The 16,490-nt window shown below is 40.6% G+C and overlaps 1 protein-coding gene across 4 annotated transcripts; it reads right to left on the bottom strand.

Annotated features, from left to right (window-relative positions):
- Window positions 1-397: 397 nt before the first annotated feature.
- fbxo11b (F-box protein 11b) lies at window positions 398-16,431 on the bottom strand. 4 transcript variants are annotated; one of them, XM_006791030.3, is made up of 22 exons: window positions 16,077-16,431; window positions 14,674-14,834; window positions 14,405-14,486; window positions 14,107-14,251; window positions 13,888-14,017; window positions 12,662-12,745; window positions 12,405-12,537; window positions 9,380-9,486; window positions 8,477-8,588; window positions 7,461-7,567; window positions 7,219-7,356; window positions 6,917-7,134; window positions 6,646-6,826; window positions 6,428-6,550; window positions 5,238-5,323; window positions 4,451-4,527; window positions 4,220-4,363; window positions 3,945-4,055; window positions 3,763-3,870; window positions 3,574-3,682; window positions 2,051-2,149; window positions 398-1,891 (listed from the first exon to the last, which is right to left on the bottom strand). In XM_006791030.3, exons 1-22 carry the CDS (start codon window positions 16,162-16,164, stop codon window positions 1,762-1,764), a joined length of 2,673 nt encoding a protein of 890 aa, XP_006791093.1. In that variant the 5' UTR covers window positions 16,165-16,431; the 3' UTR covers window positions 398-1,761. The 4 variants fall into 4 exon arrangements, with proteins under 4 accessions (XP_006791093.1, XP_006791094.1, XP_006791095.1 ...); XM_006791031.3 differs by having other exon boundaries at window positions 14,107-14,248; XM_006791032.3 differs by having other exon boundaries at window positions 14,426-14,486.
- Between the last annotated feature and the right edge of the window lie 59 nt (window positions 16,432-16,490).

Below are 16,490 nucleotides of genomic sequence, written 5' to 3'. Positions count from 1 at the left end.
CAGGCGTTCAGCAAAGCTTGTCTCTTTCTTCCTTCTGGCTTTCAGGCTTTGTTCTGCGTACAGCTGCAATATTAAGTCCATCAGTCATTGTAGGCAAGTTCAACACGTCTCCAAACGGCCACTGGAAACAATCCAGCCATAAATCTTCCATTTACATGAATTACACAAAGCAAACAGCAATCTGAAATATCAGTAGCCGGTTCTGATGATTGACGCTGTTGCTCCATGACAATCCAAAACCCCTGACGGGCGACAGAAGACTCGGAGCGGCTGCAAGCAGTCAAATTATATAAGGGCAGTTTTTCACCATCATAACACATCTCGGGTTCTCAAGTTGCATTTTGTTTTTATAAAAACGGACATTTATTTTAAGTGAATTTAAAGACAGACACCTCTGATCTAATAAAGTTTTATTTTCTTAGAAATGGCCAGTTTCCTGTTTTCTTTTTTTGTCTTTCTAAGAAAGTATACCCTTTTTGGATTCCAACTAGCATCTACATAATGGTTATTGAATACTTCACAATATATTAAGTCTAGATGTTATGGTACATGCATACGATTCAGGCTGCATGAGGAGCCACAGTCACCACGATACACAGGGCTGGGGGTGAGACAGGGGAGGATATTTTTTTGGGGGGTGGGGGGGGTGGGACGTGACTGCAGATTGTCTCTTTAGTTCCAGTTTTAGAGGAGTCTTGACACCTCCTATTGAAACCCTCTCCACAAAAAACACTGACTGCATCAATTTATAAACATATAATCACTCACACACAACTTTCACTGTACACGACACACATTTACACTCATACTTTTTGTACAACTGTGGAGCTGCTCCACATGCCATTGAGTCTAATATACTAGAGGGTTTTCTTTTTTTCCTTTTTCCTTTTTTTAGTGTTTAAACGAGTTTCTCTTTCACAGAAAGAACTTCACAACTGGAACGTCTGAGTTTCTGCAGCCTGACAGGCTGTTTGGGCAGGAGAAGGGACGCTAACCAAAGAAAAAGAATAATTATAATAATATATAATAAAATAAAAGACATTCAAATACAGTCAGCTTTTTGCTCAAAAATACAAAACTACATGAGAAAGCATTGAAATAAAATCCACTGATCTGAACATATATTAAAAAAAACAAAAAAAACAAAAAAAGAAAAAGCTTAAGTGCTCCATCACACGCGCGCACACACCATCTTGCTTTTACCCACACACACGCACACACAACAGAGCAACATCCACCCATCCGTTGCCTAGGTACAACTGCCTGGGCAGCCAATAGAGATGGCAGCTACGAGGAAGCAGGAAGTCTTTGACAGCAGTTCTTATGATGACGACGATGGTGATGATGATGGTGTTGGTGAAGAGGGGTAGGAGCTGAGGTTTAAGAACTGTGAGATCGTCAATACTCGAACCTCTCTGCATAACTTTTCTCTTCCTCCCGCATTTGTTTATAGACTGCAATAAGAAACGCTCCAATAAGGAATCTCTTGTGGCCTTTCCGAGTCTTCCCTCAGCTCCATGGCTCCCTCTAGTGAAGTCTGCCTCCACTGCAGCTCGTATGCCTGCAGGCAGCAGGAAGCCGCTTCCTCTGCAGCCTCTTTTACCTCGATCCCGTCCGAGAGCGCTGCAATCAGAGTCTCTCTGGGTCCTTATGGCTGCGAGTGGATGCGTGTGTGTAACTGTGTGCGTTTATGGGTGTATGGCCGTGTGTAATGTCATGTGTCTGTACGCTTATGGGAGAAAATAACTCGACCAGAGGCTTTCAGTTATGTTGCAGCGTGTTGGACTCAATGGGCGGCGCCGAGTCATACAGAGTGTCCGTGTCGTGTGTGGGCTCTCCCGCCAGCGTGCACGGGTTGGACAACGTCCCCGCTCCACAGTCACAGAAAAACCTGAAGACAACAGACAACCAGGGATTTAAGCATAAACCTCAGAGACATTCGGGTACAAGAACTACTCGCTTTGCTTGAAACGGAGATGCATTTTTGTCAATATTTAATAAAAGTTATTAAATATTAAAACAGTGAAAAAAGAAAAAACTAAATCCTCACCGATCGTGCCGTATAAACTCTACATCATGTCCTTGGTGGCATTTTTTGATACAGTTAACACAGATGGCATTCCTATCTGTTGTATTACAGGTGTGACATCTGGAGAGACAAAGGGGAAAATCTCAAATCAGATTAATTTTCATAACAGTAAGGTCAAATAAAGTAATCTAAAACCCCTGCACTAATTATTATTATTATTATTGTTGTTTAGCGACCTGCTTACTATAAATTTCTAGCTCAACCATTTGATCTTTAAATTCAAAACAATCCTCACAGCTGGAGGATCTGCTGCCTCAGTTTCACTGTACAATTCAATCTTTGCACCAGGCATAAAAATAAGTCAGTAACAAAATCAGCAAACATCAGTCAAATACAGGAGCATGCTTTAAAGAGAAATCTGGGGACCAGAACAGCAGCTCAGGAGGAAGCCGTCTATAGTCAAACTAATCAGCTTTTAATCAACTGCCCAATCATTTCAGCTCTAAATAAAGAGGACCTATTATACTCATTTATTCTTTGCATGGTTTACATGCTCAAAGTAATCCCTCTCTCTGCTTAAAACAAGGCATTTTAGCTCCTCTCCTTTTAAGCCAACTTTCTTCTAATTGGCTGTCCCTACCACAGGGTTAGTGTGCTCACAGCTAAATCTCTATGCCTCATATTAATGACACTTTATTTGCATTATAAAGATCCAAGAGTAGAAATAAAATGGAGTAGTTCTATCTAAAGCCTAAGCTTTTGGCTTAGTAGATTACTCGCAAATGTGCAGAGTTAAATTTTGTGCATTTCAGTAACTACAGAAAATGACAAGGGGGGTAGTAAGAGGGTCAATGAAAGGTCTGAGGAGGAATTAAAGGTATCCACACAGGCAAAGACCATCAGCGACCAGAGAGCATGAAATTACAAAGTGCCTTCAAATGGGCATGACAGGATGCCAAACACAGTACTGTCCAAAAGCCTTGAGCCACTCCTTATTTCTTTCCACTGTTAGGAAAATGGGTGCAGTGATTTATTAAAGCATTGACAGAGCTAGGAAAGGTGGACAAATGTATTTTTGTGACTAAAATATGATTTAAGAGGTTCTTTGCCAACTTATCTGTTACATTTAGAGAACACTGGCTCATCCCTTTAGCTAAGTGCCCTTTTATGATTGAATGAGTCATAAGTCAGTGTTAAGTGTCTTAGCAAAAAAGACTGTAGATGGACAAGTACACATAAGGTAAACATTAACAGAAAGCTTGGCTACTTGGAAGAAAAATAAATGAGAAGCAGCTCAAAACCTCTGCAGAGTATTACACATTAGAGGGTTGCCCAAGTAACCAGGGTCTGGAATGTCAACTAGCATTCAGCCATCAGCTACAAAGCCATTTTCTTGGAGTCAGTTGTTTTGTGTGTGGATGGTTCTTAAGCCTTAAGTTAAGGATGCATAAGTTGTTGGGTCCCATTATTTGAGCATCCTCATTGTATGGGTTTGTGTATATACATGACAGAAAACATACTGGCGTTTCTCTGACGTGTTTTACCTGTAGAAGTCGTGCATGGGGTAACTGGTGTAGCTGGAAATCTTATAGAGACACTGTCCTCTGCTTACCGCCTTCTCAATAGCATCCTGATTATTCAGAATTTTATTATCTGGAGGAGGAAAAGGAGGTTACTGACCAGGTCATGACCCGACTGAGCTACTCTTTAATGCACATATAGCAGCACGTTACCTTTCATGGTGACGTTGACCCCTGAGGCCAGAAAGAGGCCTCCAAAGCGATTGTTGAAAATCTGGTTGCCCTCCAGTGTCGCGGTGGCATGGTTGGTGATTTCAATACCTGGAAATGAGAAATTGTCCATTAGCTAAAGGAAGGGTACAAATAAAGATGATATCTGCGCCCATAAATCTAACCTGCTGCGAAGCCATCAAAAATGCGGTTCTTGCGCAGTACTGGATGACTGTTTGTGCTGATCAACACACCGGCCTGAGCGTTCCTGAAGATGTCGTTCTCTTCCAGCAGACCTAAAGAAGGTTAGATTTCACAATAAGCCAAATATACACAGGAGCAAAAAAATAAATAAATCAGAGGCGATGGTTTGTTCATCAAACATAAATAGCAGCTACATAAGAAAACAGGAAAAACATGTCAGAAGCTCCCCATGGCAACCCGCATCATGCTGTGTTACCTCTGCCTCCGTTAAAGATGCAGATGCCTCCATCTCTGCCATCGTGGATCTTATTTCTTCTCAGTGTGGGGTTGCTGTCTGTCTTGATCCACACTCCTGCCATGGCATTATCAAAGATCTCGTTGTCCTCAATAAAGCCCAGACCTGTTGAATTTTACAGCACGATTAGAGTAAAAAAGTATTTGCACATTATTTGGCAGACCCAGTGTAATGAATGAGTGACATACAGACCTGAGTTGTAGACTAAAATCCCTCCATTCTGGCCTCCCCAGATTTTGTTGCGCCTGATCTTTGGGTTGCTCCCCGTCCTTTAAAGATGTAATAATGATTGTAATTCATTTACCATATAAACAAAGCTGTAAATATCAAACTATTAATATAAACAAAATGTCTCATATTCAGTGTTTGGTGAATACACGAAATGTTCCTGGCAACTGATTAAACATTTAAGTTTTTAACCATCATTTTTTATAAAGTAATTCTTTACTTCCTCCAATTAGAAAAATGTGTAGCCTGCACAGCTTTTTCCTTTTCTTCTGCCACATCATCTAGTTAGTTTTGCAGTGGAGTGTACGGATATAAACATTAATGCCTAGTTATCTCTCCCTAGTACGAACTATGTAACTTCCGTTTTAAGTAACAAATTTAACAGTGAGACAGATTTGTTCCCTTTCACCAACAATGTCTTAACCTGCCAAAATTACACTGGATCCTCCATCTACAATTTCATAAATGTAACAAAAAATGTGGCGTTACTGTATATTTGAATGTAAAAGTACTTAGTACTAAGAATACTATGCAACACCCACTGCAGTGAAGTTGAATCTTAATGCCTCAAATACATTTTGCGGCTTCATATAGATATGTTTGGTCAAACATTGCTCCTTTATTGGGAAATGTTGTTATAATGTTGGTCAAAGATAAGTATTAATGAGTATTTCTGCTCCTGATTAGAAAACCTTTCACTGTCAAAGTCAAATAAAAAAATAATAATAATAAAAAGGGAAATATGCTTTACCGTATTTGGACACCAGAGTACATGTGATTGTAGATGTCGTTATCTTCCAACACACCGTGCCCGTTGTCGTAGAAATATACACCAACCTGAAGTAAAAGGATGAAATAAATAAATAAAAATCATTACAGGTAAAAATGACCTAGATTATAGATTGGAAACAGGAGCAGAACACACCAAAAAGTGTAGTTTCGGATTACTGGCAACAACACTGCAGTCATTTGAAAACAAAGGTGAAACACAAACACCCTAGAAACTAAGGAGCAGTGACCATATCCCGGTAACTTTAATTTTCTGTAATACGAAGGCAGTTCCCTTCCTAGCAGAGGTCATGTTTGAGATTAGGACTGAAAGAATAAAAACTAAAACTATGCACATCAATTATATTCCATCAAATCCTCCCACGTCATAATGACCGAGCTTTGATACTGATAAAGCTACAGCTTCGTCAGATTTTTCCCCTCACTCGTACCTTTATGGTTGGTTCTTTTATAAAATTATCTGCTCTGCTGCCTGTACACCTTTTCATGCCTGTGATTGGTCAGATGGTAACAGTGTCACCCCTTCCATTTAACATGCTTGGGGCTAAATTTGGGAAACTGAGTTGACTTATCTAGCAATAACCACCTCTGTGTGCCCACTTAGCGTGATTGCTGATGTTAGGGTAAGAGAAGGCAATTAAAGAAAAGATATCCTGGGTAAGCTGAACTTGATTCATAGTACAAGGCCTAGAAGTTAATGATAATCACCATCTAGTCTCAGTTTCCATAAACAAGCCCCTTAACAAGAATATTCGTGTTCACACAAAACTCCTTAAAAGAATTTCTTCAAAATATCATCCATCAAATCATTGATAATAAAACAAAGAACAAAAAAACTTTGTTTTATCTTCTCCGTTGTGATGCCTTTCTTTGTTTTACATGTTTACAAACAAATTTTTATATTCACAGTTAAGGATAAGGCATCTTTGCTTTGGATGTATACAGAAAGTGTACAGACTGACAAATACTCAGATACTGCAAGCTTAAACAAGATCCACTTTAGTTGAGCTTTTACAATGCAGGGTTTTAATATTAAATGTACTGCTAACATTTAAATTAACACGTTTGTTGTTTTACATGCTGATATTGGCTAATATTAAAACAAATAAGCCGAGAGAGAATCAGATTATTAATGTCAGCTCTTGTTTTTACCTGTTTGCCACTGTGAATGCGGTTCTTGCGGAGGACGGGAGTGCTGCCTGTCGTCACCCACACTCCTGCAAGCGTGTTGCTATAGACCTCGTTCTCCTCAATCACCCCTTGGCCTTTCTCATGCTAAAACAAAAACAGGTTGTTACAAACTTGTGGGTGTGGATTTTAAACACTGGGGAAATGATCTCAATCAACCAGATATCAGATATCACATCTACCACGTAAATGCCTCCATGCTGTCCATCATGGATCTTGTTATGCCGTACAATGGGGCAGCTGTTGGTTCGAATCTGGATCCCTGCTAAGGCGTTACCGTAGATGTCGTTACTTTCTATCAAACCCCGCCCATCTCCAAATATGTACACCCCTCCTTGGTTACCATTGAATATAGCATTTCCCCTGAAATGAATAAATCAAATTCTATTAAACAATCTTGAATTGAACAGATTCAGTATCTTCCACTGCCTTTTTTTCAGTTTATTATCTTACCGTATCGTTGGGTCACTGTTGGACGTGATCCACACACCGGCAAAGTTATTCGCATAGATTTTGTTCTCTATAAACTGGCCCCGCCCCTTCTCGTGGACATAGATGCCTCCTGTTTGGCCGTGGTGGATCTCGCAACGGACCACTGTGGGGTTGGCGTAAGCTTTCACCTCAAAGCCTGCTATGCGATTTCTATGGATGTTACAGTTCTCAAAGTAGCCCTGAAAGCCAGAAAAGACAACAAGTGAGTTCATCTGTGATGTTTACACAGAAAAATGTAAGAAAACACAATTTACAGTAGTTACCATGCCATGGTCAAAAGTGAACACCCCAACATCTCTTCCGTGATGGATGTGGTTACGTCTAATGATGGGATTACCGTGGTTTTTCACCCAAATTCCTGCTAGCGCATTATTACTGATTTCATTGTCTTCATAAATGCCCTGTAACAAAAAACAGTACGTGTAAGTCAGAAGCATAATCTTGCCAAACATTTGTTCGTGTGTGTGTATTTCTGTGTATTCATGGGGATTTATTTTTGTTTTACCTGTGCATGGTCTGTAATGTACAGTCCTACATTCTCACAGTCACTGATGTTGCAGTGTTTGATGGTTGGACACGCTCCCTGTCCACTCACACACACAGCTGAACCCACTAAACACAAAAAGAGGGAAAGAGAATTGTGACATGCCCGTTAATCTTTAAAGACTGATCAGTTTTATAATCGACTGACAGTAATCAATTCAATTTTATTCATAGGAAATGCAGGAAAAGACTTGATCTTTGAAACTACACAAGTGTTTACAGCACACCAGTGCCTTGATCAGCAATAACACATGCAACTAAAATACAACAATGCAGAACCACTTCATATGGAGTTCATATGCACAACTAGTGTCCATGAACCAGTAAATAGAACAAATGCAATTTAACCAGGATTTAAATGCTGTAGTATTACTGTTAAATTCATGACTCCTTGCAGTTTGTGCAAGAAAAAAGTCTTTGCATTCAATCAACACAGACTGAAGTATCACCTCGTGTTACTCTCACAAATACAGTAGCTGTAGTGCCTTTGGAAACCCACAAATATTTGCCCCCAATAGTCAACTAGAGTACAATAGAAACTGGAACCAAGTAAGAAACATTTTCAGAGATTTCTGAGAAGCCTGATAATTTTACTCTTATATCTCCAAGCCCTCCAATGCTAAATCTAGGCTAACCTGGAGACTGATCAGTTAAGTGAAATATATATTTAAAAAATAAAAATAAAAATAAAAAATAAATAATAATAATAATAATAATAATAATAATAATAATAATAATAATAATAGGGACACAGCTGTGATTTCAAATCAAAGAAAATCTTGGCTTAGACCACAACATACACAAAAACAAAAGGTTCCACAACATCATGTAAAAATAGTTCAGTCCTGCAGCAAACACTACATTTGTGAAGCTGAATATTCACATGCCAACAAGGCCGAGTCCTGCTTCACAAGGTTGTCCAGGGTCAGGAGTACGTCCCTATAAACTGTAACAAGGAGGTATAATTGTGTGAAATACCTGTACACGTGGAGCGGATAACGCAGTGGTCGATGTTGGGGCTGCAGTTCACCGTGATCTCCAGACAGTGGTGGGCGTTATGGTGCTGCGCTGACTTGTCATCAGGATTAAACTGAGGAGAGAAAAGCAGCAGAATTTAGAACGAGCCACGATTACTGACAACAGCTTCTGTCCTCCCACAACATCCACACTGGACTCCTCCTACTGGAGGCATTAGTGCAAGTAATACTTGAAGCTCATAACAGGATATTTCAAGGCACCTTAAAACATCCTGTTATGATACAATACTTGCGTTTTTTTAAACGCAGAAAGGACAAAATACGTCTGCCATATTTTTCCTCAAGATTTACAATTTCTTGTAGCCAATTTAACCTTTAATACTAAATCACCAAATACACAAAGATGCTGTGCCTCAAATGACACTTCCACTATCTCAGGGGCATAAGTAAGGGTTATAGAAACTAGAGAAGTAGAGAGGGCCTCAGGAAATCACATTGCTCTCCCACCTTTAATTAGCAGCTAATCAATGAAAAGACATCAGTCACACACAAGGCCATAACTTTCCACATTGTAAAGCATTTCTCATGATCTCTTTCCACATTCACCAAGCTGTAGATGACTGAGGCGCTCATAATTATCATTACAGGGCCCATGTTGTTTGTTATTAAACTAATGTGATTTTTGCTCAAGTACATGTTCTATTTGAGCCACAGAGACTCCCAGGAGTTTCAATTAAGGATGTAATTTTGTCCTTAAGTATGAATGAACAGATCAGAGACTAAGCTGGACTCTCAAACACAGAGACTACATAACCTAACAACAACAGAGCATTGTGATGGCACTAAAGGACAATCTTGGATACCCAATCACTCTTTAAGTGTAAAAGCTGAGACATACAGTTACCTTGATGGTCATGTATCCCACATACGCATCTTCTGAGCCCTCCATGAAGACGAACGTTGAGTCTCTTGTGTTCTCTATTATCACCTTGTCTGCTACTTTATTAGGAGCTGAGGGGAAAGCATAGCACAATGATTAACACCCTCATTCAGCCAGGTCCAGTTCATGCACAGCAATGAAGTCCTTTACAGTTGCAGCATAGATTTTGAAGTTCATTTAAGCAATTACATTTTGTTTTTCTCCCCACAGCCTCAAAAGCAACTCTAACTACTACAAATAGATGCATTATTATTAATACTTGGACGTGAAATCGATGGCTGCCTAAAGTCTGTAAACCAAACGTCACCAAATGTTGAAATATTTTGCCACTCCTTTCCTGCAGCCACCTTAAATGACAGCACTGTCATTAACAGGTGAACAGGAAAGAAATTAATTGACAGGAAAGAAAGAAAGATCCCCATGGGGAAATTCCTCTCTGCATTTAACCCATTCACTCGGTGATTGGGTGCCATTGGGCGCCCGGGGAGCAGTGTGTAGGGATGGTGCCTTGTTCAGGGGTAGCAGTTCAGTGGATTCGAACCACCGACCTTCCGATCATGGGGCCACCACTCTACCTACTGAGCTATCCCCGCCCCCTGAAAAGCATGCTCAGTTGAGCTGAGGTCATGTGACTGACTGACATTTAAAAACATTACATTTCTTTGCTTTACGCTGATCACGGATTCCTTTCACAGTATTGTTGGCTCACCTTATCAGTTTTACAGCACTGAGTGAACAGAAAATACTACTCTGCACACATCAGCATGCATTCTGCTATTTCTGTCAGCAGTAACATAATAAACACCAGTGAGCTGGTTCTATAGGAAGTCACACAGATCAATGCTGTAACATTGCCTTCTTAATGTTTAAAAGATTAAATGACATTTGCTTTGAATCATTAGCATTTCCTTTCCTTCTCCATACTTTCTCAAATTTTTGGCAAGTAAATTTTGGTTCAAAGAATGATTTGATTCAACGACTCTTCCATAGAAACGGAACAAACAAAAAGAAAACAAAGAGATGGGTTAGGGAAGATTGAGTGAAAACATAGCATAAGTGAGATATTCTGAAAATATCTCACTTTTGCTCGAGTTAACGGTTGTATTCCTCTGACTAGGAGTACAGCTCTAGTCAGAGGACTAGCACTCCAAGCAGCCGTATTCACACAGGTAACAAGGCAAAACTTTGCTCTGGAATTTTAGTCGGGAAAACTCCCTTTTAACAAGAAGAAACCTCGAGCAGAACCAGCTTCAGAGAAGGGCAACCATCTGCTACACTCAGTTGGAGGTTTGAGGATAAGAGAAGAGAAATAAGATGGGACAAAACAGACTGATGTGTGTCTTCTGGCTTTATGGATAGACAAGGCTGTGTGTTGTTTGCACAGCAATGAAAATATATGCTTTGCCTTCTAATATTACTGCATAAGGGTTCTGAGAACCACGAACTCCATATTTGTGAGAAACACTCCCCATCTATACAACCCCCCTCCCCAAAAAAGAAACAAAAACCAAAACTCAGATGGATGCGATTCAAATCACTCTATTTCTTTAATAACAATATAGTGTTTGAGTATTTGTAGCAAAATATACTGGTCAGTGGTATCTGAGGTCTAACAAGACATGCACGGAGACGCATCCGCTGTCAGTGACCACAACATCATACTTAGCTTTCACTAGCACAGTTTCTTTACTATAATGAATTCTGAAACCTGACTGAGACTGTTGTATTGCTGAGTTCAGCAGTGTAATTCTTATTTGTATGGAGGTAATTAAAAAACAAATCAAAACAAAAAAAAACCCCCAACAAGTCAGCAGTTAACAGATAATCAAATGAGTTATTAGCCATCTATATCTTTGCAATTGGACTAATGTACTTTCGTCTTTATATGAGAGCTTTCTAATCTTTGTTTAATGTCACATGGTTTCTTTGTGTTATCACTCAGATGCATCTGGCTATGATGAGTGCACAGATGCATGTGTTTTTGTTTTTTTAATTCAGTCTATAGAAATGAAACTGCTAGGAATTGCAGGTTTAAAAACAAAAACAAAAATAGAAAAAAAAAACAAAACACCTATAAGGCAAAGTCTGGCACATTTCACATGGTACATCTGAGTGCTAATGTTAATTGATGTACATTGTTTCTTTTTAACTAAAAACCACCCTTTCTCGTGTTGTACAAACAGTGATGTCACCAGAGCCTGTCGCCATTTATACTGAGCCCTGAGACAAAACCTCCCCATCAGTGCTGGGATACAAGTAGAAGAAGTCCAAATAAAAACCAAAGTGATTGGGGAAGGGTTTTTCTTCAGAAAGTCTCATCCTTTCAAGCTGTTGCAACATCTCTCCCTGTATAATCTGAAAATCGGAGTTTCTGTGCTGATATTGAAATGTCGGTAAAAACTGACATGATAGTACATTCGTGTCTTCGACTGGCCAGCTAAGCCCGGTTACAAAAATAGAAAGATAACCCGACCAGCCGAAACAACACCACAAAGAGTGGCTCGCACCAGTGGATGTAATGTCACTTTTGGTGTGAGATGCTGTTTCAGAGGGTGACAGCAGTGGGGATAATGAGCTCTGTAGTCTTCTTTCTCCCCCTCACAGCAGCCTAATGATGGCTTTCTTTACTTTTACTGACACCACTTTGAAATGCATACTGCTACAAAAATGCATCAAGCAACATAATAAAAAAAAGGAAACAGGCTAAATCTTCCCACAAAAGTATCATTCAAATCAGTCTATTGTCTATTTTTTTTTCCAGCAAGTGAGAAAAAAAAAAATTAGGTACTGTGTAAAAAAGAAAAAATGTTGTAAATACTAAGTGCTTCTTTCACCCTTTGACTCCTCTTGTAAATGCAAAATTACACAAGCAATGTAGACAATGTACACAACTGAAGTGTATCCTCTTCTTCAGAGAGATGCTGAGTGCATGCAGCAGAGGCATCAAGATAATGTTTTAACTATCTTTCAGTGAAGGCAACTTGCTCACCTGCACCAATCATGGTGATCGGGGATTCGATGTAAATCCACTCATCGGTATAGATTCCAGAGTGAACAAAGATGAGACCATCGAAATGGGCCTCTTGTACCCCACCCAGTGCATCCTCAATGGTGTCATAATACTGCAGGAGAAAGACAAAGAATTCATTCATTCCAGGTCAGTTCGGAAACACATGCAGATGTTTAAATTAGCTGTGCAACTCAGAAATATTTGTGCTGTGCACTCCATCTACAGTTTTAACTTACCAACATATTCTCTCTGCCTTTGTATCTGCCAGGGTTACTGTAGAAATGTTCAGCAAAGCCTGGTTTTACATGTGCGCCTTTGTACTGTAGCACAGAATAAGAACAAGGTCAGTACATATTGCTCTTGATCCTTGGACCTCAACATCAAACGGCAGAGCAAAAAATCATAAATTTTCTAGGTGTCAAACAATAATGGCGCTACTCAGTGTTTTCCTGACCTTTTTGGTTAGCAATCCTTGTTTAATTGTAAGAGGCATAATCATTTTATTAATAACGAGGAAAAGTGAGAGGGGATGTTTTTTTTTCTTGATCCCTGTTCTGTAAATCATCATGTAGTAAAATTAACCTGAACACCCCATGCAACCAAAAAACCAACCACAAAAGAATGACAACATAGGCAGTGTCAAAACAAAGAGTTACTTGCAATAGATGCAACAACAAGATACTGCAGTGGTTAATGTTATAACAAGCAGCTCACTGCAAGGACTAAGACATCTGCAAAAACCTTAGCAAAGCAAAATAAATAAATTCAATGTGACTTGAAAACCAAATCATACATTTGACAGGCATTTCTTTCTACAGGTAAACTACAGGTAAGAATTTACTGCACAGAAATTCTGACAGGCCGTGTATAAGCAGCGAAAAAGCTATCTGTCATTGAGTTTGACCAGTTTCCTGTTGATAAAAGGCACTAGAGGCAACCACTTCTCTGAAATTCTGACCCTCCAGCTTGTTTCCAGAAAGTAATGATACCAGATTAAAACCATTAACTACTCAATTTTACTTGACTTTAAAAGTAAAGACACTGCACAAAAGGGATTCAGTGGTCACAGGGCAGACGTACATATGACAAAAATCTGATTAATTACCTTCGACCCATTTCTGTGCTTGCAAGGAACATTCGTCACAGGCTCATTATTGTTATGAGTCAAATGATATTTACGCTTCTAAAGCTCCATATACAAATGATAAAACTTCTAAAATTCAGAGATATTGATTCGATTCTTAAATGTGTTTTGCTGTGTGTGCAACATGAAGCTGCACTATTCTCACAGAGTGACACATTTTTTTTAAACTACACCGAGTAGCAAAATTGTACTGCAAACCCATACACAATGTTCAAAACTCTACAGTGTTTACTTTGATGTGTAGAAAGAAAAACAAAGAAGGACAACATTCACTACTAATACTACTACTGATCACAGTGATGATGATGAATAACTCACCAGCTGCTGGAAGCTCTCCTTCCAGGGGTTTGGGTGTTCATGTTCTTCTGGGCTAACTTGATAGAACCTGCCTGGCTCAGGATGCATCATTGGACGCGTGTACTCAAACACCTCCATGTAGAGGCGCTTCCTAGATAATTAAACACCACACTCAAAACATACTTTGGATGTCTGTTTGTTTAATGACTACAATATGCAAAATGGGAACAATGCACTGACCATAAGATTGGATCGTTTGCTAGCTGGCTGAATCGTTTGCAGACACAAGCTGCCTGACAAAGGTCCTGTTCCAGTAAGTAGGAGAAAATCTTCAAAACGACCTCATCTGGAAGCTTCTGCTGCAGATATTGCTCTGCTGGTGCTGCTAAAAATATACAGAACACACACACACACAAAATCAAAAGGTAAGATTTATGAGAATCACTTCACTACAAGAACATTAAGTCACGCTATTTAATAGATTGGGGGGAAAAAATGAATCACTGTCCTTGCCCAGCTGCAGACATTTAACACACACCTGGCAGGTCGTGGCTCTTACCGGACACACGTGCCCGCTTGGCTCGATGGCCAAAGGCCTCTGTTGATGAAGTTGAAGCTCCCTGTAAAAGGTGATGAGTAGGATATAAACTTCAATGCCAAGAAAGTACTGAGCAATCAATGGGAAATTTACTGCTGTGTCACATGATTATTGCTCCTTTAGTGGAGGACAACTAATCAGCCATTCTCTCCCACTTACAGTCATACACAACATTGCAGTAAATTACTCAAAAAGTGCTTCTGTCTAACCTCCATTGGGCCCTTGCTAGGGCAGGCTGAGGCGGTGGCGGCAGCGGCGGTTCTCTTGGGAAGCAGGGTCTTGCGTCGAAGCTGGTAAGGACTGTTCTGGGCACCTGGACCGGACTCCTCAATAGCCATTTCAGCTGCAGCTGCTGCAGGCGCCTCCTCATCTAAGTAGAAAAGCAGAAACATATTCTACATATACACACCACTTTCAAGAAAGGCACCTCGGTGAACAAAGCTGGTTTATAAAGCAGGGTGAGTCATGTATTTAAAAAAAAATTACATAAAAAAAAGATAAAAATCACCATTTTCTTAAGAAGTCTCATCTCTTTTAACCAATTTTACACACCTATAATGTTTCCAGAAATGGCAACACTTTTTTTTATCCAGATTATTATCGACACAGTGGTGCACATTTAAATCCCATACTGTATGCCAACTGCGCAGGCTAACAGCCTGGGTAATAGCTGGCAAGGCAGACAAAGGTTGGTGATTGATAATGACAGATGCACCCGCTGCAGCCACATTACCAGTCTTATATGTTTAGTTATTCCCAACAGATATCAGTCGGCGTGCATTTGTCTGTAAGGCGGTCCTATGTGTGCAGAATCAGACACATCTTTTATGGTGCTGTCAAATTAAGGGCCGCCTATGATGTCGATCAGACGTGCGGCTAATGGCTAAAAACTGAACTGCGTAGCTGGTAAATCCGCCGTGTAAACAAATCATACCACGGCTAGCAGTCACCGAGAGTAAGGAAGGGGGATAGTGCTAAAATCTGCTGCCTGCATTAGCTTCAAACTGCAGCGCAAAGAGCACAAAATGGACTCGGTGAATTTATCCAATTTCCACCGTATCATCTATCACAGCTGATCTGTGTGGCCTCTTCAAGCTGCAGGGGAGGGGAGGGGGGCAGCTAGTTAGCTTTGCCCTCATTCGCTGCTAATGTTTTTGTTAACGTTACACCCCAAAAATGGCAGTCCAAAGACGCCGCAGATTTACACCCTCAGAAACGGTAGTGACAGCTGGGAATGCACCGCTCGAGTAGACGCGGAGATTGTGGTGTGAGCGACTGGAGTCGATCCCTTTGCCTCCCGCTGAGGTTACCTGAATCTGAGCTATTAATGTTGTAGCTACATACGCATTACGTTAAGCGAAGACAACCCCCCCCCCCCCCCCCCCCAACCTGGTGAGCTAGCTAGCGGCGTTAGCTAGCCCCAATCACTCAAGCCAAACAAAGCGAGGCCTGGCCTGAGCCATAGAGCGAGAAGCCTCGGTGTTTCCTGCCGAATCCGACGCCTGTATGAGCGCTAAACGTACCATTAGCTAAAAGGGAGGGGTTATGTAAAGGCTGTTACGCCTGACATTACTTCGTGTGAAACCTTTAGCTTGACCGTGGAGTAGCGTACCTCTGTCCCCGTTGTTCCGCTCGGGCTGCACCGGGCGCGGCCTCGACACTCGCCTGGGTCTCCTGTTGGTGGCTCTGACGGAGTTCATCTGGGGAGTTGGTTGTTGGAAAAAATACACTGCTATCCTCGACCTCCCGCTACCAAATTTAGCCCGCAACCCAAACAGCCACCCGGACAGCAGTTATTCCCGGTTACACCCAAACAATTGCGATCAAAAACCCGCTACTATTTGGGGTGTAATCGCGTTTTTTTTCTTTCTCCGTCGGTGTCACAGCTCCCCCCGTTTCACCGCTCGGTGCCAGCTCCGTCTCAGTCTGTAGCAGGAGGAGCCATTAACCCACACGGGAAACAATCGCGAGAAAAAAAAAAAGAACACAAGGTCCGATGGACCAATAATATTTACCATCTCATAAT

Source organism: Neolamprologus brichardi, chromosome 8 (genome assembly GCF_056152115.1).
Source record: "Neolamprologus brichardi isolate AB-2024 chromosome 8, ASM5615211v1, whole genome shotgun sequence".
Lineage (NCBI taxonomy): Eukaryota > Metazoa > Chordata > Actinopteri > Cichliformes > Cichlidae > Neolamprologus > Neolamprologus brichardi.
Note: the sequence above shows the minus strand (reverse complement) of the source record. Positions and strands in the feature narration are given on the sequence as shown.